This window comes from Coturnix japonica, chromosome 1, assembly GCF_054131305.1.
Source record: "Coturnix japonica strain WE chromosome 1, WE-NBRP24, whole genome shotgun sequence".
Lineage (NCBI taxonomy): Eukaryota > Metazoa > Chordata > Aves > Galliformes > Phasianidae > Coturnix > Coturnix japonica.
The window spans coordinates 95,671,215-95,696,736 of NC_140663.1; the positions used below are offsets into that span (position 1 = coordinate 95,671,215).

The 25,522-nt window shown below is 45.7% G+C and overlaps 2 protein-coding genes across 9 annotated transcripts in view; one reads left to right on the plus strand and one right to left on the minus strand.

Annotated features, from left to right (window-relative positions):
* Positions 1 to 10,583: 10,583 nt before the first annotated feature.
* Positions 10,584 to 17,499, plus strand: SOD1 (superoxide dismutase 1). 4 transcript variants are annotated; one of them, XR_014939139.1, is made up of 6 exons: positions 10,584 to 10,719; positions 11,126 to 11,219; positions 11,790 to 11,859; positions 13,966 to 14,080; positions 16,601 to 16,755; positions 17,044 to 17,499. XR_014939139.1 is itself a non-coding variant. In XM_085528183.1 (5 exons), exons 1-5 carry the CDS (start codon positions 10,645 to 10,647, stop codon positions 16,619 to 16,621), a joined length of 375 nt encoding a protein of 124 aa, XP_085384309.1. In that variant the 5' UTR covers positions 10,584 to 10,644; the 3' UTR covers positions 16,622 to 17,499. The 4 variants fall into 4 exon arrangements, 2 of the variants coding, with proteins under 2 accessions (XP_085384309.1, XP_015736733.1); XR_014939140.1 differs by having other exon boundaries at positions 16,601 to 16,743; XM_085528183.1 differs by having other exon boundaries at positions 16,601 to 17,499.
* The window catches only part of SCAF4 (SR-related CTD associated factor 4), a 41,020-nt gene continuing 32,254 nt past the window's right edge, over positions 16,757 to 25,522 (minus strand). For 3 of the 5 annotated variants that reach the window (XM_085528156.1, XM_015881224.3, XM_015881217.3), the window contains one exon: positions 16,757 to 19,223. In XM_085528156.1, the coding sequence (XP_085384282.1) occupies positions 18,382 to 19,223 (842 nt within the window). In that variant the 3' untranslated portion in view covers positions 16,757 to 18,381. Of the gene's footprint in view, positions 19,224 to 24,906; positions 25,033 to 25,522 lie in introns of those variants that run through there. The other 2 variants (XM_015881233.3, XM_085528165.1) reach the window with 2 other exon arrangements.

Below are 25,522 nucleotides of genomic sequence, written 5' to 3' on the forward strand. Positions count from 1 at the left end.
CATTGCTAATTTCTGGATAAAGGATGCATTACTGAAAAGCTTATATGAGAGGGTGAGGGGGAAGGACCATCACTGAAAATAGTTCTTTCTTGTTGGATTAGCTTAACCCGTACATGTAAACCTAAGCAAAGTCTGTGGCATTACATTAGTGCTAGAGAACTGGCCTCGGCCCTGATTTAGGTCACAGGCAGTCATTTATTGTCCTTAGATAAATCCTAGAGGGGACATTTACCCTTGTGGCCATCCTAAACCAGCAGGATTTGGTCCCAGCCCTTCATGGCTGGCTTTTGCTTAATGAAAGAAATCATGGGGACATCACGAAAGTAGACAGCAGGGAGGTCAAGGTAACAGAGAGAAGCCAAAAAACGCTTGGAGTGCCATTGCAATTGATAAAAGCATCTGTAATCCCACACATCTGGTATTTGTAGGAAAAGGATGTTTGGTTTGGTATTGGGAAGTTGTTAAAGGTTTTCACTACATCAGCCAACACCACTGATATAGTAAAGGTGTATGTTTGGTGGCCCTGCCAGGCAGGGGGGTTGGAACTACATGATCCTTGAGGTCCCTTCCAACCCGGGTCATTCTGTGATTCTGTGTGTGTGATTAAGAACCAGCAGCTTTCAGTCCCCCATGCCATTTCCCCATAGGCAGGGGTGCATGGAGAGGAGCATTCAGCTGTGAGTGTGTGTGGGTGCTGCATCCCCTCTGCACTGGTGGCTGCAGATCTTCAGCTGCGTGGAAGGAATCACCTTTTTGGCAGTACCTCGGCAAGAGCTCAGCTGAGTAATTCCAGAGAGGCACTAGCAGCGATGATGCCTAAGAAATACCTGTATGATTAATAAGAATGGATTTTCAAGCCATTTTATCTCCATAATGCCATTAGTCAGCCTGCAGGTATGTGTGTTCGTACAAAAGCAGCCTTCGGATCTTCTGATAGCTTGCTCAGGAGCATCATCTGGTGGTGGCGGCAGGGAAACGTTATCACTCTGGCAGCTCTCATTTCATCGAATCACAGAAGGGTTTGGGCTGCAAGGGGCCTCAAAACCCCCCCCAGCCCCAACCCCTGCCATGGGCAGGGCTGCCCCCCACCAGCTCAGGCTGCCCAGGGCCCCATCCAACCTGGCCTTGAGCACCTCCAGGGATGGGGCACCACAGCTTCTATGGGCAGCACCTCACCACTCTGAGTGCAATGTTTCTTTCTAACATCATCTAATAATTTCCCCACAGCTTTTTCTTGCTGAGGCTGAACAAGCCCAGCTCCCTCTGCCTTTCTTCAGGAGAGGTGCTCCAGCCCCCTGGTCATTCTCCTCTAGACCCCCTCCAGCAGCTCCACATCTTTCCTGTGCTGAGGGACCCAGGCCTGGATGCAGTACTCCAGGTGGGGCCTTAGAAAGGCAGAGCTGAAGAGAAAGAGTGTCAGGACCTCAAGACTCAGAGGGGCACACAGCTGCTTATGAAAGGATGGGGAGTGAATACCTCCTGCCCTGCCTGTCTTAGCCATTAGCCTGGGGCTTTTCTTCCTCAAAGGTGAAGGTTTTTCTGATTACCTGCTCTTCATGAAAAGGCAATTGTTCCTGCAGACTATTTGAAATATTAATGCCAAAGAGAAGCAAACTCTTCCTGCACACCTACTATCTTCTCAAGGAAGCCATGGAGGAAGTGCTATCCTGCAAAGACTCTCACAAGCCAACACAGTGTTGTAAAACTCAGAAGATAAAGCAGAAAAAGCAGTGGACGTGTGTCCTCCAGGATGACATTAAAATGGGGGCATCTTGACTTCTAAGAATTCTGGCTTTTTTGAGTTTTCTCTTTGGACCCTGCCCTCTGAGATGCTTCACTGTAAGGCAATTTCCTAGGGCAGTCTCAGGCAGCTCAGCAGTAGAGAACTGAGTTGCGAGCGTACCCATCCATTCTGCCCTTGTCTGCTGTGATGGATGTTAAGTCCCACTTCAGAGGGGAGCAGCGTGTGTTAGGTGTTGCTGAGTGATTGTGCCTATTGATTTGTGTTTATCGGTCCCATTATTTCTATTACACAATTGCTTCAGCTGTCGTCCATAACTCAACTCTGCCTGGCTGATGTGAGTAATAAGCCACTCTGCCCTCCAATTCCAGCAAATGGTTTGTCCATGATGAGCATTTATTTTCCGCCTACTTGGACAACATGCAATTGGGGTGCTGGAGGTGGAAGGCACAAAGCGGCTCTTTGCCAAGCACATTAGCGCTGCTCTTGCAGTATCAGGCAGAGCAGGGGGAAGCCAAAAGCTTGGATGCTCCGAGATCTGGCCACTGCAGCATTTAGTTAGGCACTAACTAACTAAGTCATTACTAAATCCTGTTATAGGATTAACTCGACTGTGCTGTCAGCATCTTACTTTCATTTTGGAAGGATGGTGAATTGTTTGGCAGCCTGTACAATAGGGAAATGCTGTTGGAGGAGCCAGGTGTTGTCTGAACTGAATTTGCTACTTCATGCATGCAGGGAGATTCTGCTTCTTGGAAGTGCCACAGTCCCCACATCACCAAAGGGCCAGAGATCGCATCCTGACATCTCTAGTGAAGATGCTGACAGAGACATTATGCGTCTCTGTGCCATTCAGTTTTAAATCCTTTTTTCCCCAGGCAGACCATGTGAACATGACAGGCTGCTCCCATGTTCTCTAATGGAGGTTTTCTTCCCCACAAGCAAGTCTTACACCCCTTGTTTTATTGCAGTCTGATACAAGATGCCACACAAAGATCTCTGTATTCCCACAGGAATGAGAGCAATCCTCTGTACTAACCTTGAAGGCTTTCTGATCTCTTTACAAATACACTGTTTTCAGCATATTCCCTCTTTCAGAAAACCATCCTCTCCAGACATTGTGAGATAAGGAGATTTTTTTTCACAGTTTCTATTGTCACACAGCTGAAGATTCATAAGGATTTCCAGATTACAAACCTACTTAGAAAAGGGTGAATTAATTTTTGTCCAAGGGATGAACCAACATCATTTGTACCATTTGCTTCCTCAGATCCCTCATACCTTCAAGTTATCGAGCATATAAAACAGGCAATATTAACCAAATCCCACTTTTCCAGATGATCTGAGGTTGGAACCCATATAAGGCAGGATTAAGCAGCAAGGATGTCAGTCAGGGAAAGGGATGAGGGCAATAGGGACTCTACCACAACAGTTCCTGTTTAATAGAGCAAGGAACATCTTCACAACATGTTCCTTTTAGGTCCTTTTTTTCATTGACATTCACCAACAGGGAATTAAGTATAACTTGTAAACTTTGCCTGGTGTTCAGTGTCTCCTAATCCTTAGGTCTGAGTGTCTCTGGGCTTTCTAAAGAAGGATGAAGATGGTAAAACGTCCACGAGAGGGCACAGGGAGCCTTGTGTCTGTATAAACCAACCAATGTCCCTGGTTTGTACGCTTCTTGTTCTTGAAAATTACACATTTTTGGCTACTTTAGCTAAAAAAGGAAGACATATTTTCAAGTATTTTAGTGCTGTGAAAGGCATAATCTGTCACAGGAAACCTGTACCAATGATGCCATCCAGTGGCCAGCACGCTTGTCATTGCTAATAAGCTCTGAACTCACCAGAACAGATACCGACTCCCACCTCCAACCCATGCACGGCTTTATAACCATTCACACTGCATTTTTCCCCCTTGATCCTATCAGCACCAATGTCTGTCCTGAAAACATCCCACAAGGATGGAAAAATTCACAGTCCGTGGGTCTGAAGCTGTGTCTGGATGCACTGCACCCGCCTACACTGAGCAGCTCATTCCATATGATTATTCCATAGGATTCCATGTGATAAGCAAAGACTGCTGCTTCCCCACAGACTGCATGGCACGGCATCGCGTGGCATTACTCCTTAGCCAGGTTATAGTCAGAGGGATCCAGGCTCGGAAATCCCAGCTGTTAAATATGTGCATGTTAGCCCAGACCTTACTGACAGGTCAGGATTAGACACTAACTACACATGTAGTTAGGAACGGGTGCTAATCTCCAGCAGCTGGCTGCAGCAGCCTCTTCTTTCTCCGCAGCCGCAGGCACACCAGCCTGTCTGTGTGTTTCAGAGCCACGTGATGCAGCGGGCCTCATGCCAGGAGGCTTAAATCACTCCAGCTCAGGAAGCATATAGGGACTGTCCCTCTAGGCTCACGTGCCCACTGCAAGTCCTCAATGCCAGCGAGCTGTGGTGTGTGCTGACAGCGCTGGATGCGGTTCAACACAGGCACGGGTTACAGCGGATGCTGTAGCCTGTTCCAGAACAGCTCCGAGGCTTGGCCGTGGGCTGGCTTTTCAAAGTCTCAAACAGCTTCTAAATGAACAGAAGGGGACTTTTTCTGGCCACCAAAACCAACAGTCATAATACCTGAATCCCAGCCAGGAACCTGTATATCTGCTCTGACCACGTTTTGTGAAAGCATTCTAGATTATAGAAACCCAGAGAGCTGACGATGCCCCTGCACAAGTGCTGGGTGCAAAGTCTGCGGGCCTCTTCCTGTGGTGCACTTTGTGCTTTTGGCAGGCGGGAGATGTTTACTCATCTGTGGAAAAAAATATCCTGATGGATGCAAAGGTGATCACATAAATATTAATTATGCAGCGGTGTAGCAACTGCATTACCTGGCTAATGGGTTTTGCAGCCGTATTCCCGCTTATTAATTATTTGTTATTAAAATAGCACCCATGAGTCTCTTTTCACTGGCTGCCACATGAACCCGTGCTCAATGAGCAGTGTGTCTAATTTGTAAAGGAACTCAGTCACTCCCTGATCACCTTGTGTCCTGGGAGAATAAATCGTGCCTTTACAGCTCTAAATCAAACACATCTTTGTTATCTTGGAGACCTGCCTAGATGTATTCCAACACGTTTGGCAAGTTTGATTTCCCACTGCAGAAAGTCATAGTTTACCCCCCCCCCTCCATAGCATTTAGGTAGGTTCTAACTGTATATCAATTAGTGTTCTCATTGTGCTTTTGTACTGAACCAGATGATTCCCCAGCACAGATGAGTAGAGCAAAATAAAGAAATGAATTAAAAGCTTCATTGTTTGGTACACTGACACCTCTGTGTTATTAAAATGTAGATATTAAAGAGTGCCAAACAGTTTGTGTCAGGAAGCACTGAAAAATACATCCGTATGAAACTGCCTGGGAAGCTGCTTCTAGGATATGCTCCTCTGGGTCAGCATTGAAAATCAACTTTGTATCTAGTGACATTAAAAGTTTAACTACAAGGGCTTCTCCTCATAGAGAAACTCCTAGCTAAAAATATAAGATTAGGCATTTCTTCTTCTATGCTTTAAAGGAAATCCTTACAAGGCCATTCTTTTTATATCATGTAATATATGAAATGGCACAGGCTTTCACACAGAGGCCCAATAAGTGCAGGCCGTGATGCAGGAGCTGATGAGGCTGGAGAAGTGACTCTGAGGCTCGGCTGTTTGCCACAGTCAGGGTGAAGGACTCACTGGACTTTGCTCCGCCCAACATTGGCCATGCAAGTGCGTTCCTGTGAGGGCAGCAAACCTGTAGGGCCTCATTTTGCTGTAGCAACTCCAGCTGCAGCCCTCCACCTTGTCTGTGCTCAGCTTTCTGGCCTGGAAAAATAAAAAGGCAGCGTATCAGCAGACTGATCTTGAATAGCACCAGTGCCTGTGAATGGCTGCAGAGACTTGCAGTGACAAGCCCTGCACTAGGTACAAAGGTCTTCGGCAGCTCTTGCACAACCTCCCCTCTGAGTCTCCTGTTTCAGAGTTGCTCAGCTGGTATAGCAATGGAGAGTCACACACTATGGCAGATCACCTCGGTTCAGCCATTGAAAGCAAGTGTTATTTTTAATCGTGTGCGCTCCATTTAAAGGATTTCCAGGCTGGCACTACTTTAATTACACAAATGTTTCGGTTATCAGCACAACCACCACTTAATTGGCAGGCTTTTCACTAGGGAGCCACCATCACAAAGTTTCTAGTGAAATAACTTTTAATAATTGCACTTGTTAACTTCAAAACGCTCTACAAGCACTGACTGACTTAATTACCTCTCCCAGAGTCCCTTAGAGGCAGGGAAGTGCCATTACTCACATGTAATCAAATGGACAGTCTTGAATGACACACCATGTCTTCTCCAAGACAAAGCAAAAGCTTGGGGTTTGGTGTTCAGTGCCTTTTGAGATGCAATGGGATACATTAAGGGTAGGGGACAGCAGCTCCGGGAGCCCTTCAGGAGCAGCTAGAGGCCAAAGGAGGTATCTTGAAATATCTCAGATGGCATTAAGACATCAGTGCTGGACAGCTGAACTCAGTGACAAAGCACACATTAGACACTAGGAGATTCCAGCATCTAGGCCATGGGATCCCAAAGGAGAACAAACAACGAGCCACAAGCCTTTTCCAGACTTTTCACAGCGCAGAATAACAATCCTGATGCAGTACAGCACTCTCCTTTCTGAGTAAGCCTGCAAAAACATACATATATTGTGTGCTGTGTTCACTACGTGACCCCTAAATGTTGCAAATCCTCATTGGTGCCACAGCACAAAGTCACACCAACACTGGAAATGCAGCTTCTCCTTTTCACAGAGAGCCTATAAATGAAAAGACTGTGCAACCTGCTCATTACAGCATTGGGAAACCACTGCTCATCCTCTTTGTGGAGTGGGAAGAATGAGGTGAGAAGAACCAGGAGCAGGAGGGAGCAATGTGACCCAGCCCCACTGGCATCCTTCACCTTTAGAGCCTGAGGTTGCAAAGCAGAGACAACTGTCTGCTTCCCTGCATGCTGGGGTGGGCACAGCTGTACTTTGCTCACCTGCAGTCTCCCCTTCACACACATATTCAGGGTCCTTACCAGCCTACAGATAGGATCATTCATCAAAATCCATGTTGTTTCTATTTGTTTTTCTTAATATAAGTAAATAAACATAAAAACATTAATATAGATTCATGGACAATGAATGCAATGAATACACTCAATATATGCCATATTCATACAGTACATAAGGGCTTGGCATTTTTTGTTTCTATGCACATTTTGCATTGAAGTTGATGAGTTCCTATGTAGGTTAGATTTCTATTAACCTACATTACACAACAATTCATTACCTTGCCCTTTAAGCAAGCAAATTAGGAAATAACCAAGGCTCCCTTGGATCCCAGCCCTTCAGAAATATCTGTGTCTCCCACTACACAGTGTGAGCAGCCTTTTTGATCATCACTGCTTCAATTCACAGAATCACAGAATGACCCGGGTTGGAAGGGACCTCAAGGATCATGTAGTTCCAACCCCCCTGCCTGGCAGGGCCACCAAACATACACATTTACTACATCAGGTTGCCCAGGGCCCCGTCCAACCTGGCCTTGAACACCTCCAAGGACGGGGCATCCACAACCTCCCTGGGCAGCCTGTTCCAGGGCCTAACCACTCTCCTAGTGAAGAACTTCCCCCTAACATCCAACCTAAATCTTCCCTCTTTTAACTTAAAACTATTTCCCCATGTCCTGCTAGAACAGACGTGCATTGCAGGTGTGAGTAGGCAAAGCCCTAAGTCTGACCCCTTGTACTCTCTTCACCTGCCCTGAGCTCCAAGTCAGCTCTCGCTATCACTTTACCTATAAAAATGCACCCAGACCCAAGGTCTGAGCTTCTGCCAAGCCAGGATGGTAGAACTATGCAATAGGGCAAAGGGAGCTGGCAAACAAAGAGTTGTAAGAAACAACACACTCCTTCTCACATTGGCCAGGTCTTGCAGCTCACACTACAGTTCATGCTATCAAAGGTTAGCACTGCACTTGTTCTCTCCTTTGGCGCTGATAAGTCAAACAGTAAAAGAAGTTATTGCTACCATGTACCCTGGTCAACTTCTTTGTGGTGTTTTGTTTTGTTGGTTTCTTTTCCCCCACAAGACCTGTTGCCTAACAGTGAGATGTGAGAAAGTAAATTAGCTATAAGCAAAACAAAAACCTTTCTCTATCTTCTTGTATAAGTCTCTTGAGAAAGAACACACCTGTAAGCTAATACTACTTTATTTCTATTGTACTAGTGAAAAGGTAATAGAAATTGCTCCAAAAGGTGAGGCCATGACCTATATAAGATTACTGATCTGTTTCTGTGTGTGCCACACAAACTCTTGTACATTAGCTCTCTAAATCTGCCTCTCTTCTTTAGCCTTCCACTGCTGACCTGGTCACCGTGCTGTCTCCTAGTATCGTTGTTAGTTGCCTTCTGTCTAACTTAGTCATCAGGTACCTCAGAGCTCAGGCTTTTCCCACATGTAACTGTTGTCAGTACCTTATGTGATCTCTGAAATAAGTTCTTAGAATCAACTTACTTGACATATTAAGAGGCCTATCATATCTGGCTCAGCTGCCCATAGAAGCTGTGGTGCCCCATCCCTGGAGGTGCTCAAGGCCAGGTTGGATGGGGCCCTGGGCAGCCTGAGCTGGTGGGGGGCAGCCCTGCCCACCAGTTGGGATGGATGGGCTTTGAGGCCCCTTCCAACCCAAGCCCTGATTCTCTGATGATTCTATATTCACGTGGAGACATGAAGATGGACAGAACTTGAACATTTAACTGCAGTAAGGAAGGAATAAACTTGTTTGTTAAGAAGAACTGGATTTGGAGTCTGGCCTAAAAATAAGAGAAAGCACTATGGCACAGCACTCAAGATGTCCCCCTTCATGAAAGGGCATCAGAAAAACCAAACCAAACCAAACCAAACAACAGATAATAATATGTTAGGAATGACAGAAAATAGAGTCACTGCTCTCCTACCATGTTTACAAATCATTCAAAAAGGAAACAAATTACATTTGTCCTGAGGGCACTGACATCTTTCCTTTTGATCTAGCAAGCATTCAGGATGTTGTGCCGTGCACACAAACTCGTTTGCTCGCTGCTAATTTGCTGAGCCTCCACTCTCCAGGAGCATCAGGAACAGGAAATCAGGGAGCTGAACCACTCATGGTGCCAAGATGCTTCCCAGATAGGAAGCGGTCCAGGATTCTTTCCAGGATTAAGCAAGCACTATCTGTCAGATAAGAACTCTCCATGTTCTGTCTCTCCATGTTCATCTCTCTCTTTTTCTCTGTGGATTTGTCACTGTTGTTGTTGTGTTGGTTTTGTTGCAGTTCCATGATTAATGAGGTGAGGGGACCCATGGACCACTGCTCTAGGAGAGGGGGAAGGGGGAAAAGGGGAAAGGCAGGGAGACAGGTCTGAAAGGATGGTGAAGGGCCTGGAGCATCTCCCCTATGAGGAGAGACTTAGGGAACTGGGTCTGTTTAGCCTTGAGCAAAGAAGGCTGAGAGGGGACTTGATCCAGGCTTATAAGTACCTGAGGTGTGGGAGCCATAGTGGTGAGTCTGGTCTCTTTTCAGTAGTGCGTGGGGATAGGACTAGGGGTAATGGGATGAAAGTACAGCATAGGAAGTTCCGCACGAATGTGCACAAGAACTTCTTTACGGTGAGGGTGACGGAGCACTGGAACAGGCTGCCCAGGGAGGTGGTGGAGTCTCCTTCTCTGGAGATATTCAAGACCTGCCTGGACACCTACCTGTGTGACATGGTGTAGGGAGCCTGCTTTGGCAGGGGGGTTGGACTCCATGATCTCTAGAGGTCCCTTCCAACCCCTACAATTCTGTGATTCTGTGTGAAACAAAACAGCAGCAGTGAGCTAAGGGAGAAAAGTAGTTTACTAAATATAATGGAATGTGAGATAATATAGTATATATAATAATATTTGCTTTCAGTTCTCACTGCTCTAGTCTGTTATCAGTAGACCACAAATAACACAACTCTCCCCACACCAAGTGTGCTTTGCCTGAGTCTAACTGGCAGGCTTTGCCCCCATCCTTATCTCAACCCACAAGCCTTCTTTCATCATGACTACCCCCACTCCTGAGCTATTCACACAATCATACAATGACCTGGGTTGAAAAGGACCACAGTGATCATGTAGTTTCAACCCTGCTGATGTGTGCAGGGTCTCCAACCACCATACCAGGCTGCCCAGAGCCACATCCAGCCTGGCCTTGAATGCCTGCAGGGATGGGGCATCCACAGCCTCCTTGGGCAACCTGTTCCAGTGCGTCACCAACCTCTGTGTGAAAAACTTCCTCCTCATATCTAACTTAAACCTTCCCTGTCTCAGTTTAAAACCATCCCCCTTGTCCTATCACTATCCACTCATAAACATCCATTCCCCCTCCTGTTTACACGCTCCCTTCAAGTACTGAAGGTCACACTGAGCTCTCCCCACCACAGCCGGTTCATCCACCCAACGCAGGGTCTGAGGAACCTGAGGTAAGTAACAGATAACGGCCATGGCACAGACCGCACAGCGCCACAATGATGGAGAACGGCGGTTACACAACCGGCCCGACCGTTGGAGGTGTCCCGCTTTCCCATTGGCCCATGAGACCGCACCGCTGATTGGCTCTCCCACCGCACCGCCCACCTTCCCTCTTGATTGACAGCACCTCGCGCTGTAACTGCGCGAGAAGACCAGAGAACGCGCTGTGATTGGCCCGCGGCGCTGACGGAGTCGGTATATAAACCCCGCGGGAGCATCGATCCCGTTAGCCCTCGGGTAGTTGTAGGCGGGATTGTTGGTGCGCGCCCTCTCGTGCTGCTGAGGGAACATGGCGACGCTGAAGGCCGTATGCGTGATGAAGGGGGACGGGCCCGTGGAGGGGGTCATCCACTTCCAGCAGCAGGCAAGGCCCGGCAGCGGGGGGGGATCTGATCGTACTCTGTCCGGCAGCGGTGCTGAGTCATCGTGCGACCGCGGGTCGGTGCGGGATGGGGGCGGGGCCGGTCATGGTGCCTGTGGGGGAGGGAGAGCAGCGGGTTGGGGTTGGTTTGAGTTAAGGAAAGGGGCTGCACCACAGGGCGGTGGGTATGGGCGGGATGCACGGGGCTGTGGGCACGGCCCCAGTGCTGGAGTTCAAGGAGAGTCTGGACAACGCTCTCAGACATACGTTGTGATGTTTAGGGCTTGCTTCCAGCTCAGGTTATTCTGCATTGGTAGCTAGTTTTTGTTATTGACCTGGAAGCTTTGCTCGTGATGAGGCTCTGTGATGCTTTAGTGGTGTCAGTAGTAATCAGCTCTTTGTGTTACAGGGTAGCGGACCGGTAAAGGTTACTGGCAAAATTACTGGCTTGTCTGATGGAGATCACGGCTTCCATGTGCATGAGTTTGGGGACAACACAAATGGTAAGGTGCCTGGCCACGCTGCTGAGTTACAGCTGCAAGGAGCTGCTTCTAGTGGCACAGCAGCAACCATCTTCAGCATGCGTATGTTTTATGACTGCACATTTGAAACCATGATTCCGGTGGTGCAGTGGTAGAAGTGCCGCTCTGCTACACAGGAGGCTCGAATCCCGGGGGTTGGACTTGATAATCTCTAAGGTCCCTTCCAACCTGCATGAGACTGTGATACTGTGAACTGATTCTTACAACATTCTTTGAACGCATTTAGGCTACTCTTCAAGGTCTGGTATGTCAAGCACTGGCCTAAGTACTTCTTCTGACCTAGTTTTTAACCTGGTGTTAAGAAATGGGGGAACTTTCATCTGGCGGAGATTATTCTGGAATGAGTCACGTGGATTTGTTGAACTTGGAGTAATGTTTGTGTGTTTATAGATCCAGCTGGAGAGTAGCTGTTTCATCATTAATGATTTTAACTTCCTCTCACTGTAGGAGAACTAAGTTCACGTGCAGTATAAGCACCGACTTTATCTGCTTATTGTGACGAATCTACTTTTGGTGGTTGTTCTTTTTCAGGGTGTACCAGTGCAGGTGCTCACTTCAATCCTGAAGGCAAGCAGCACGGTGGACCAAAAGATGCAGATAGGTGAGTGTCATGGGCATGACCTAACTGTGCAGTTTAGTAGTTGTGTAAGTTCAGCTTGAGAGGCTGATGTGTGACTAATTGCTAGGATAGTGCTAGAGGAAAACTAGCAATTCCAGCAGGACTTCTGAGGGCAGTTAGGAAGGTACTTGTTGATCATACAGCAGTGCTTTAGATACCCTGGCTCTAAGAGTGTGTGCAAAATGCAGTCTTTGGCGCTCTGGTCTTATCATAGCCTGGGGTGAAGGGGAAATAATAAGGGCTGTTAGTGAATGTTCATTAGGAGATAAGTGAGAAGGGGAAGGAAGGTCATGTACCTCTAGTGGTGCCTTGCTTCTCTTATGGAGCTAGCTATTGACAGCAGTGGCCCTATAAATGTCTTGTGTTGAGCTGTGTGTAGGCTTGTCATGTGGTCTGTGAGGATCCTCACTAGGGCTTTGGGGAGGCTGCAAGATGGGCACAACACTGAGTGCCTGGCACAGCGGATGTTCATTTGGTGTGCTGGGTTTTTAACCTCTTACCATAGGTACCATGCTGCCTATGGGATGTATTCTGTAGGGGTTGTGTGCTGGCTATAAGTATTGGTCTGTTGGCACTGAATGCCTCTGCCCTTGCTTCATGGCCCTCTGTCAGAGGAAGCTGAGACTGAATTCTTCCTGGCAAGCAGTTAAATAGCCCAGTTACCTTTGGGGGACCCTTTAGTGTCTGAGGGGTTTGTGTGGTGTCTGAGACCACTGAGCAGTTGGTTTCAGTAATATGCTCGCTGGGTTCTGAGGCTGGGAAGGTGCTGCTGTCATGCTGGTCTTTAGATCTTGTGCAAGTCTTAAAGGTGACTTGATCATTCGGAGGTAGGTTCTGAACAATCACTGTGGTTAATCTGGCTGTGTTGGTCATGGTTTTAGGTACTTTGCCTGTACCTGCAGCTTCTATTATTGATCAGTTGCTTGCCAGATGAAGTAAGTCGAGTGATAGGTGTCTGGATGAAAGCAGTGTGCAGTGGTAGCTGAAGGGCTTCACAGGCAGCCGGGCACTCTAATGCTAAAGGTCACAGTTACACGAGCAGCGTGGCTTCTATTGATTCTCTGTCAGATCCTGCTGCTGATGTAACCTGCCTGCTCAAGCAGCTGTAGGCTGGGGACTCTGTGAAGGTGTGAGAACTAGGCCGTGCTTCTGTAGGGCTGGAGCTGAAGTCAGTTGTACTAAAATCTCCTAGAAGCTTAAAAATAAAGTCAACACCCAAAGGGGAAACCGCCCTTGTCCTTATTCTCTAGGACTGAGTTAAAAATATGAAGTCAGCACTATCTTCTCAGGAAGCAGGTGGCTGGCAGAGCTGCTCACCCTGTGAGCATGGACGGGTCTAGGGGCAAGCTGGTGTTTGAGGCTCCATCAGCTTCAAATGGGTGGTGTGAGGCATTTGTGTAGGGAGAAAAACACCACCATGTCCAAATGTTCTGCAGACACTGAGCTGAGTGAGGATGTATTCTTAATGGAGAGCTCCCACCTGAGCTGTAGGAGAGCATAATGTTGTCAATATGGGGGAACGCCAGGCAGGCTTGAAGAGTCATTCCTACACTGGTTAGAACTTAGCCAACATTTAATGTAGCCCCCTTTGACCTATCCCTTGTCAAACTGCTTTTACTAATCCTGTTTAAGCCTAAAGCCGGCAGCTGTTTGTGGAATAGCTGATTTGTGACATACAGTACAAGTACAGTAGTAGAGTTTATGTCATGCCTTGCATGTACAGGAAAGGTTAAGAGGTTAGTTTAAGATTTTCCTTCTGAGCAGAGGGATGTAGGATCCATCAGCATGGAGGAACTGTTAATTCTTAAGAGCTGGGCGTTGTTTATTTAGCTCGCTAGGCGATAGTGGCATTCCTTTCCCACAGGTGGGTTAGCCTTCATATTTCAAGTTCTACCTTGAATTGGATTTTAATCCTGTCTTGAACTGAAGGAGTTAAAATCCACAGCTGGGGGTAAATGAGAATGAGTGCACTGTGTAAAGTAAGACAGTGCAGTACTGGAGTGTGATAACTGGGCACTGTGTTGCGTAGGCCATCCATCAGGGCTCTCAATTTAACCAGACTTTGAGTTTCTCTGCTTTTCTGTGCAGGCACGTGGGTGACCTCGGCAATGTGACTGCGAAGGGTGGAGTGGCAGAGGTAGAAATAGAAGATTCTGTTATTTCTCTTACCGGACCACACTGCATCATTGGCCGTACCATGGTGGTAAGTGCCTTGCTGTCAACCTGGGGGCTTTAAAGAGCAGTGGGTTTAGTTCCTACTGTTTGATACACAACATTCAGTGTAGGGTTTTTGATGTAGCGATGCTTTGTTACTATGAGATCTTAATTTTCTGCTGTCCTTGAGGATAACTTTAAGTTTGCTTCTGGCTGTGTGACTAAAGCAAGCTGAGCTGAGTTGGTAACCCGTAGTCTGGCACAAATGCTATCAGTGGAAGACATGGCCATAGACTCTTAAGCTTGGGACAAGAGCGTGTGCTGCTCTGATAGTCAGGTAGCAGGGAGGTCTGTACTATGACATGTCATGCTGTGGCTGGGATGCTGTGTCCTCAGTTCTGTGTGCTCTGAGGGTGAACTGGGAGTCTGAGTTTGCTCTTGGAGTAATGAGAACTTGCTGAAATTTGGGGCTCTGGTGACCTGCAGTTCAAATACAGCTGAAGGTGATGCATCTCTATGGGCAAGAGTAGTCCTCAGTTCTTATTATGTGCATCAGTTTGGCATTCAGCACTACACAATGGGTGCTTCCTGTGCTGTGAGGCCCCACTAGTAGCTGGCAGTCACTGCTAGTGTGTGTGCATTGAAAAATGCAATAACGTGAATTAAGGTATCTTCAATTCTCTTCTAGGTCCATGCAAAAAGTGATGACCTGGGTAGAGGGGGAGATAATGAGAGCAAACTAACTGGAAATGCTGGACCTCGTTTAGCTTGTGGTGTAATTGGAATAGCCAAGTGCTAACTGTTGTACCTGAAATGCTTAAGACGGCAGTGGGAAATGAGCTGTATTTCATTGTGATCGCTGTACTTTCTCTTCCTTGTGCAAGCAAAAGATATATCACTTAATCTCATTACTACTCTGCGTTCTCGAGTATCAGTTCAACTGGTGAATACTGACATAATTTTGTATTATGTATATTGCAATTAAAGTGTTAATAATGGAAAAAAATCTCTGTAGTCTTCTGCTAAAGCATCTGCTGTAACCATTTCAAGCGCAGTCTTCACTAACTGAAACCCCTGTGTAATGGAAGATGGTTGGTAGGGATCACATGCTGAACACCAAAGCTGCTCCTGTATTACGGGATTTAGAAGATGAGGAACCTTAGGAGCTGTAGCAAGGCTACTCACCAAATAGCAGCAGGCAGTTTGCAGCACTGTATGTTTCAAACTTGAGTAATAAACTTGCTGGGCAAAATGTATGTTGGTCTTGCATCTATTCAAACTCTACCAGCTGGTTTCGTAAGGCTTGGGCTTCATGTCAGTAGTTTGCAAGACACTGAAAGCATCCAACAAATGGCATTGAGGCAACAACCTTGGAACTGCTGCTTTGCTCTGTCAGTGCATCCATGTAAGTGTTCCACATCCTGTAGTAATAACCTGACACCCTCCCCATGGCCCAGCCCTGATGCTTCCTTACAGGAATATCCTGCTGTAAAGTGTCCAAGTGTTGGGTGATGGAAGTGTGGTCCTGAAGTGTGTGAGATGGTCTGTTTGCAGCGTGCATCCTTGTGTCATTGTGTGTCATGCAGAGTTCTGTATTTGGGTTTTGTCAGTGATGGAATCACTGTGCCAGCTTTTGCCTTTTCTTGTATGTACCTTATAGGCACAGATTTCCAAGTCTTTTAATAGAGAAAACTATGAATTTTAATGAAGATTTGTATTGACATTCCTTATATCTTGTACATAAGTGGTACCCATGGAAGTGGTTGGTTGTACTTCCAGTGACACCCCAATTCCACTTTAGCATGTTACAAATAGAATGGCTTCCAGAATAGCAAGAAGACTGCAAAAGCACTGAACGTGCATTAATTGCAGGTGGCAAACAGATGTGTGTGGAGCCTGTACCCACCTGTACCTCTTTTGGTGGGTTGGACTGTGCTCTCATTAAGCTGCAGCTGAAGTGAGATAGTAGCTGTACCTTGTAACTTGCTTCTTAGGCATTGAGGATCTTGGAACACTTTGAAAATGCACGATACCACCACAACCTCCTCACAGTTAGAAGCTTAGAAGATGGCTATGTTCTCTCCTCATTCCCTGAGTGGGGGAAAGCAGCAGGTGCGTGATAACAGCAGGGTGAGCGGCACAGGATGGAAGCTCTGGCAGCTCCACTGCTCAGCAGTCCTCAGTGCTGAAACCTGATTCTCTGAAAGCAGACTTTCATGTTTGGATGTCTTTGCCTTTGTTGGCTGAAGTATCTGATTGGGCACTGGCCAGAAATCAATGCAGGGAGAAGCAATGTTTGGTTTAGGTATGTGTACATATCTTTAAGTGGCAGGCCCAATAATGGAAATATTAATTGCTAACACTACGGTATCTGTATCAATAATGGATGCTTACATTGAGCTGACTACTCAGATACAGGTTTTCCTCTTTCTAAAGCCAGAGATTTGATAGTCAGTTCAAGAGTGGGATGCGCTTCTATTGGTGGTGCGTCCCCAGTGTGGTTACTGCATTCTTACTGCTTCAGAAGGCAAATATACATTTAAAGAAAGAAAATCCTACCTCCATACAGAATTACGGCCATTCTTACTGAGATGGTGTGTAACACAACATTGCTGTCTGGCTGCGCGTGGAAAGAGTTCAGTTCTATTGGCTCAGTGTGAAACAGACATTAAGGACACAAGTTGTAACACATGGAAGCTGAGTTCACTACAAGTATGTCAACAGGTTGGTTTTTTTTTCTCTCTCTTTATTCTGCTATTGCAAGAACATAAAAATATATGTCCTCTTCCCAGTTCAGAACTCCACATTTGCCTTCCCTCCCCTCTCCCTGCCCCAGAAAAGAAGTTCCTCTGCCACAGAGCAGCTGTGGAAAAGTACTGATGTAAGAAAGCAGCTGCCCTCGCTTAGGGGGAAAATGAAAAACAACTTGAAAAGCAGAACACGCCTCTAGCAAGGAGGAAAGAAAAATGAAATATGCACAGGATTCATACATTTTTTCCACTATGCTTTCAGAGCATAACGAGGTTCAATTGAACACCTGGTGCAGCCTGAGCCTCGCGTTCAGTGCGTGGGCTGATCAGAGACTGATTCAGCACGGATGTGTTGGGGCTCTGGCTGCTCGGCGGTCTCTCAAGACTGTTTGCACCCGAAGGGCCAATCGCAAGGAAGCAGGATTTGCCCTGTTAAAATCTGACCAAATTGTTTAAGTAACCCGGAGAGAAGATGGTAAAACTTTGACAAACACAAGAACAAGCATTATGTTTCCATCAGTCCGACAGGTACAATGCTCGGCGGCTCAGAACTTAAGACCTACCTCTTGCAGGCTTACAGGAGGTACACATTGTTAACACAGTGGTAGCAGCCCGGGTTTGTGAGAACAAATAGGCAGCATGTTAAAACCCTCCAGTGGTCTCTCAGTTCACCACCAACCCCCAGACCCGCTTCAATAAAAACAGGCTTTGCGTTGCACGCTGTGTTGTGGTGTCTTTCATTTCTCTTTCACCCCGCTTTCCAAATGGCCGTCAGTAAAGCAGTGCCGTTCCTGGCCTACTGCACAGCTTCATCACCTCACCAAGTCGCCCAGGGATGGCTGAAGGCGTCCCCTCAGGTCTGACGAGGGCGGCGTTTACCCCAGAACCACTTGGAGCAGGGGGGGGAAAGAAGAAACAAAAGCCGCCGGGATCACATCGCAAACACCGAGTGGAACACAGCAATTCACATTTCCAAACTAACCTTTCCCTCCTACGGTCAGGCAGATCATTAAAATGCAGCAAGCTAAAACTCAAGGTGACTATTACAAATAAAAACCGGCTTCCGTGAAGAGCTACGCAAACAGATGGATTCCTTTTAACAAACAGAAACAGCACAGTCTAATTTAGACTCCCGTACAGCGGTCAGCAGTTCAAACTTAAGTTGTTGGACAATCCTTCTCCACTTCAGTGCAGTGTAGGAAGAATAGCACACGTTAAAAGTTTGTTACGAAAATAGAGTTTATTAAAAACACATCCCTATTGTTTCGAGGAGCTTTTCACCGTTACCTTTTCTTAAATTAAAAAAAAAAAAAAAAAAAATAGAAAGCACTTCTACTTCTGATTTGTAAACTTTTTAAAGTCAAAACTTTAAAAAAGTTACAGCAAAAAATGGGTAATATTTTAATCATATCTTCAGTATTTTTTTGTGTTACGTCGTGGCTATTTTAAATAGAAGGGAAGCAATCAAATTGCTTACAGTTCCCCGCCAACTACTGAGGGGCTGATAGAAGCAGAAGCAAGTATAATACAGCAGACTGTACAACTCTAAAGCTCTACACTCCGACAAATGTCCCTGTCCTTGGCTGAGAGATTCCAGTCCCTAGCGAGGAGCCTCCGCGACCGCGCTCAGATCCTTCTCAGCTTGTTCCACGGATGAGGTAGCCTCAGATGTTAACTCCTCCTCAGGCTTTACGCCTGAAGTTTCAGACTCTCCTTTAGCAAGTTCTGAAACAATGTCTGCGTCTTCCATTTTGCTGCTATGAGATTCGTGGTTTTTCTCACCATCCGCCCTGTCTGTCACGTCGGCTTTTTCCTTTCCTCGGTTTTCTTCCTTGTCTCTGCGAGACTCCCTATCTCTAGAATCTCTCTCTCTGTCTCGATGTCCACTGGACCGTCTGTTCCTGTCCTCCATGTCCCTGTGTCTGTCACGCTCGGGGCTCCTTCTCCCCCATTCTCTCCTGTCTCGATTACTAGACCGCTCGTGATCTCGGTCGTCGTTACGGTTGCTGTAGCGCTCGCGGTCATTTTCTACCCGATTGCCATAAGATCTCCTTCCAAACCTCTCCTGGTCTCTGTTAGAGGTGAACGTCTGCCTGTCGTTCCTGAACTGCCTCCCGTCTCTGTTCTCCTCGGGTCCACTGGGCCCTCCGCTTCCCGGCATCCCCCCGGGCCTCACAAAATGGCCTGGTGGAGGGAAGGGCGTTTTCATTCCATGGGGAGGAGGCATCCCAAAGCCCCCCGGGCCTGGTGGGGGCCCTCTGTGCATCATGTGGGGTGGCATGTGTCGCGGCGGCATCATGGGGAAGCGCTGCAGAGGAGGCGGTGGCATTCCTGGCGGTCGCTGCAATGGTATCAAGCCTGGCCGGGCGCCGAGGAGGCCGGTGGATGGAGTCTGCAAGCCAACAACAGGAGCCGGAGGAGGCGGCGCGACTCCTTGGGTTCCTAAAGCAAAGAAAAAGAAACACAAATTAAAATAATGTTGTTTTTAAAACATTCCAGTAAGTCTCCTGAAATGAGTAACGCAGAAATGGTGAGTGGGGAGAGCCATCCGCAGTGTGTCTCATGCAGGTTTGCACGCCGTCCAGAGAGCTCTGTCCTTCAGCACAGGTTTCTTTTGTGCTACAAATAATAATTACTGTTGAGACAGACAGAGTGATTCACTCCTCCTCACGGCTGCACCACTTGCAGGTCTGAGTGCCCCGACTCCAACTCCGTACCTTGCTTTGGCTGCTGACCAAACGCCTCCCTAATGGGTTATGCTTCATAGGCATCCACAATACGGACACGTGCTACCTCAGCTAGCTCTAGAACCCTTCTCCTCTATGATAAGCACCGTTAAGGCACACCTGGCTAAAATGTCTGAAATTCCAAATGGGTTATCAACAAGATTTCCGAGTGCAGAAAAGGCAGCAGTCAGCAGTAAGTGATGGGGAGCAGTAAGTCACGGGGAGCTGAGCCCACAGCAGGGCTGGGAAAGAAGCCAGGAACTATGCAGTTCCATCTACCCTTCCCAAGAAAATAGCTAACACAAGTTTAGTTTTGCAACATAAAACTAAAAGGAAATGCAACAGGTAGTTCCTGGGTTTCTTTTTTTCTGACAGCTTTCTATCTTTTGCAGAATCATAGAATGGCTTGGGTTGGAGGGGTTCTCAAAGTCCACGCCATTCCAACCCCCTGCCATGGGCAGAGCTGCCCCCCACTAGCACTAGAGGAGGATAGAATCATAATACATGTCCAATGTCAACTGTTTTCCATTTTTCCTTCTCCTTCTGGAGTACCGGAGTCCTGGTTTCAGCACGATCTTCCTAAGAGGAACCTCTCAAAGCCAGCTGACACCAACACAAGGAGCTGTGGCCAAAAGCTAAAGGGTATGAGGGATAGTTGGGTGCTTTGCACCATTAAGTGTGTGCAGCTCATCATGCAAGTCCTCTGTGTTCAACCCACACTACTGGCTCATGCCCTCTGCCTTCCACACTGGATCCATCGCCCCCAGGCATTTCTACTCACGAGGAATTTACCTGCAAATAAGCTCCAGACATCCGAGGGACAGACATTTTTTAAGGAAACTCCAAAATTAAAACTGTTTTATTTCCCCACACATGAATAAAAATGAAATTTCAGAATGCAGCTTACGTGTGAATTTGTAACTACTGATCCTGGGCAAAACTAAAATGCCAACCAGCCACCGAAACTAACATTGAAATGAAAAGCTTGGCAGTGTCACGCTGAGAACTGCATCTTGAGCAAAACAGAGTAGACATGCTGTTGTGCTGTTGTGCAGACATCCCACCTCCCAGTCAGACATCACAGCTCATTTCTTTAGTGTCTGCAGCCCAGCTAAGCCTGAGCTTTCTGCACAACTAGTGCCCCTCTCGCCACATTGCTTCTTCCACTAAGCACATGTCTAAAGATAAACTTTTCCATGCACTTCATGTTGGTGATAGAAGGAAACTAGGTTTTGCTGATGAGTAAACCTCAGGGAGCAGAGAGATGCATGTTCTTCCAGTCCATGGTGCCACCTTACCTTCCCCTCCAAGCAGAGACTTTTAAGACCTGGCTTGAAAGATGACACTCTTTGAAAGCAATGATCCATCAGCAACAGCTTCCATTTTTTATTCCTTTTCAAGATAAGCAGCCCCTTCCCCCTCAGGCTCATAACCAGGGCTACCTCTGTCACCTTGTCTGAGCTCCTCCTAGGCTCAGTCCTCCCCATCTGGCAAGACAGACACGTGGCTAACGGCACCTTCCAAGAAACTTATTTTGCTGAGTTTTGAGATTCAGGGATATTTTTAATAAGTTCTTCCACAGAAGTTTAAAAATAAGGCAGAAAGGAAGAACTAAGATGTAATGGGCAGAAGAAGATGACGGGCATCTTCCTGCTCTACAGCAGCAGATGAAGTGAGGGCTATGGCCGCATGAGGCAAGTGAGATAAGCTTTTTTAATTAAACAATACCTGGAATTCAATTTCTTGGCCATATTTCTACACAAAACAACACATAGAAGCAGCACAATGGTACCTGGAAAGTCATTCTCTTCCAATCCGGACTGCACCATTAGTGTAGCCAAGCAATTTTTGTTTTATATAAACCACCTCACCTTTCCAGGCTAGAGTATACCGCAGAAAGCACTGTTAGTTTCTACTTTGTGCTGACAAATCAGGCACTAATCACAAATTTACTCCAAAAAAGCTGCTCAGAAATACCCCCAAGTTAACTGAAAACATTCAGCAAAATTAGCACCACAGATCACATGCAACGCCTGAGAAAATTTAGAGCCTTTTGTTGCTTTACATAAGGAAAGAGTGTGTGCAAAAACATATATAGTTTATCAAGCCTGAAGAGGGATGCAGCAGCTCTTAGATAATTAAGTTATTTAATGACCATCTCATACCTCATGCCAATGACAGAATTTATCTGCCCCAGTCTCTGGTTTTACTTACGGGCTCATGCCTGTAAGCCTTTTTGTAGGCAGCCTGGTCTTCTTGCTTATGGATATGGCAACTCCAGCCGTCCCTTTCACTGGCTGCTTCCTCTGCTTAAGCTGCCTCCCCATGGCGCTTATTACAAGATGTAGTTTTTATTGCTGGTGATACATCATCCTCAGACCTTACACCTAAACTTTAATTCCATTCAAATGTGTGAAAATACAGATTGCTTTCACATTTTTTGGTTACTTTTACCAGTAATGCACAAGAAAAGGCCATCGGCACTTGAGAAGCCTTTAATATGAAGAACTCCTAGGAGGACAACCCCATCCCCAATCACCTGAATGTTCTCACAGCCACCCACTATCAAAATCATGCTGCTTTCACTTTACTCATAAACAACAGCCCAAATGCCACACCTGTCCTGAATGAGTGTTTTCTATCCAGAGACCTCACAGCGGGCGTCCTTACTATACTGACCATCAGGTAAAAAGCCAGATTGCTGTGGCACTGTAATCCTGTTCTTGATCATCTTCTCTTCTGCTGGACACATTCCCTTGTGATAATTGCCAGTGTTAAAAATGTTAACATGGGAAAGGAGTGTGGCATCCCATTAGTTGTGTGGCTTTTCTTCTTTCAACTGAACTCTGCTCCATAAGATGACAGTATCTCACAACTGTTAAACTGCTTCTCATACATGTTGTTATAAGAAAGCAAATGAAAGAATAGCATTTTCTGCATTTAGCACGTTGCTTCATATACAACTCTGTCAACTTGGACAGAAGTACATGTGAGAACACAAAGTCAAAAGCTTAGGAATGCAGCATAAGGTCAAACTAAGGGTTTCAGGATGAGGCTGATGCTTATGTTCCACAGTTCTGCATTACACATTAATTCTTCCACCATTCTCCAGCGGGCAACACTGAACATTAAAACTAGAACATCACATACTATCAGGGAATTCTTGGAAGAGGTACCAAACACAAAGTTCCGGGTCTTGTGTCTTTTTCTGGTGTTTCATGAAGAACACTTTAAGAGCAGGTCAAGAACCTAAAGCCTAAATTTAAGAATCTTAATATCGCTTCATGCCCTAAATAGCTTGCTATAGATGCCAACATTTTTCAGCAGTTAGTGCCCGTCACTGAAGCCAACGGGAGCTTGCCCCTGTTCAATAAAGATGCTTTAAGAAGGAAGCAAGAGCCCAACTATGCACGTGTATAGTGTTGATTACCAATGTTAAGACTTCTACAACTCCCACTTGATACAACATAAACACTACAGTGATCCAGGACGAGGGGTTCATCAAGGCAAAAATGAATTCCACCAGTGGTGCTTGAGAATCGATGTTCCCTTACCTCCAAATTCCCATTCAGTAGTATTAGAAATGTAACATTCACATACATATCATGAGCAAGCATGCAGTGTTATGCTTTTAAAATGGGCAAACATAAGAAATTTGGAAATATATTAGGTTTACCATTGTTCATAACCTGCACTATGAAAATGCTCCTCCCTATACGCACTTCGTAATAGATAATATTCAGATGAGCTCAGAGAAAACGATGTGCTGCCTTTTACAATGTAATGCAGGCTATAAAAAGACCACGTGGTTACTGGATATGACTGCAAACCAGCGAGGGAGCAAAGAACTGTGGTTCAGCATGCTTTAATAGGAAATGAATACCAGGCTCTCTGAAATCTATGGTGTATTATTCTCTAATAATACATAATTATCATTGGGGAAATTTTGGTAAAGAGAGCATTAGACAAAAACCTACCAACTGCAATATGGTGTGTTTAATCAAGATAAGAGATCACAATCTGAATATTTGAAACACAGCATCTTAATAGCAATTTATTACTGATCCATATTACAGCATTTGCTCAACGGGGAGAACAAGCTGGCAAATCAGAAATGATATAAAGCCTGTCACTTTCTGCAGAACGTACATGTAAAAGGAGTCTAAAAATACCTGCTTGGCAGACCATTTTAAAAGTGACACATGAGGACACACTCACAAAGCCAGTAACAATCTGGATAATCTTGTTCCAATCAAGAACGAGAAGCTGTAACAACAGTGAATACGATCAAGGATAGAACTAAATCGAAACAATCTGAAGGTCTTTTTTTGTGTTTGGTTTGTTGTTTTTTTTTAAGAAATAAACACAAAAGAAAAAACAACCCAGTAGACAGTGTCCACAAGAGATCACCTCACTGAAGCACAAACACGTCTTTGTTGGAAGCGATGAAAGAATTACATTAGAGAAACAAATGAAATTAGCGGAGGTGAAACAGAATGTAACTTACAATACTAAGAAAGCATATGAAATCTTACAATCATCCATTTGGAATGACTTTGTAACATATCTTCCATATGAAAACCAAACAGATAAGCTCCATTCTGAAGTTACAAAAATTAGAAAAGAGTTCCTGTATTTGTACAGTCTATATAAGTTATTCTCAAGCGAGGTTACTGAATTTAGATTTGAGTCTCTTCAAAGCAATCTTCATTCCTCGAATTCAGTTTTGCTGAGGTACGTTCTTCTATCCTGCCCAAATATTCGAAGACCATCTCTTCGTTCTTCTTGTTAAACTACTCAAGCCCCTTTATCCCTACATCCCCAAGCAGTCCTCATGACATACTTCATGGTGCTGTCAAGCAAATCTTTCTTCCACTTCTTTGTCTCAGCTTGGAGAGCCCCATCACGGGCACGATAAGGAGCAGTTTAAGAGGACTCCATGAGAAACTAGTCACACGATCAGTCGTATATTCACATTGCTAAGCCATATGCTTGCAAACACAAGTTCCATTAGTCTGAAGCATGACTCCCCTCACCTGCACTTTCCCCAAGGTTAACTAAGGGTAATGCTGTACCTGCTCACTTACTTCATCCAGGTCATTTGCTTCTGGACTCTATAAGACTGCACACTATGGCTACACATTACAACTGTCGGGCTTGCCAGTCCTGGGTTCTGTGATTGGGATGTGTACATAGACTGCATCTCACATCCATACACATGGTGAAGCCCCAGCACACTCCATTTCCCAGGCTTTGATTTCCCTAGGAGTGAAGCCTGATGCAGAGTGAAAAGGAAGGAATGATGATGCAGCCTGACCAGCTCTTGAATTCACATGACGGGGAGCTCAATGCTCAAGGGACACTTTGCAATCTGATCAGCACGCATACCAGTAAGCATCACCTCTGTCACTGTTTTCTTCTAGCTCACAGGGAGACTGCATCTGGACTCCCACATGCAGGGTTATGCTCCGTTGTTAAGCGAATTGAGGTGGTTTTAACACAAGTGTTTCATTGGTGTTAACTTACTGAAAAGATTCAAAAGCAAAAAAGCCTGAAACTTATTTTCTTGTATCATATACATGATGGTGAATGGCTCCCCTTAACTCCAAAATGTCAAGATGGAAGGACTTCCCCTAACTACTTGATTCTCTAGATTCTTGATATAAGACATTCATTAACATAAAAATGCATTTACTTAAAGAAACACTGATCTCTTATCTCAAGTCTACTTTTTTAAGTCTGTCTTAATGCATGAGCAGACAACCTCAGAAAAAGAAGAAAACTTCTTTCTCCTTGCTGATGAGACCAACTGTTGAGAGAACTCACTCTGACCCCATGGACAGCTTTATCCACCTCGACTGCTCAGTTAACAGCTAACAGAAATAAAGCCAAATTCTTCAGTCTCAGATTAATCAAATTCAACTTCCATGAATTTGTAAGAATAAGAAAGCTACCACCCAAGTATTCATTTACTTCACTTCAATCTTCTTTAAAAAATACTTTCGTTCTGCGTAC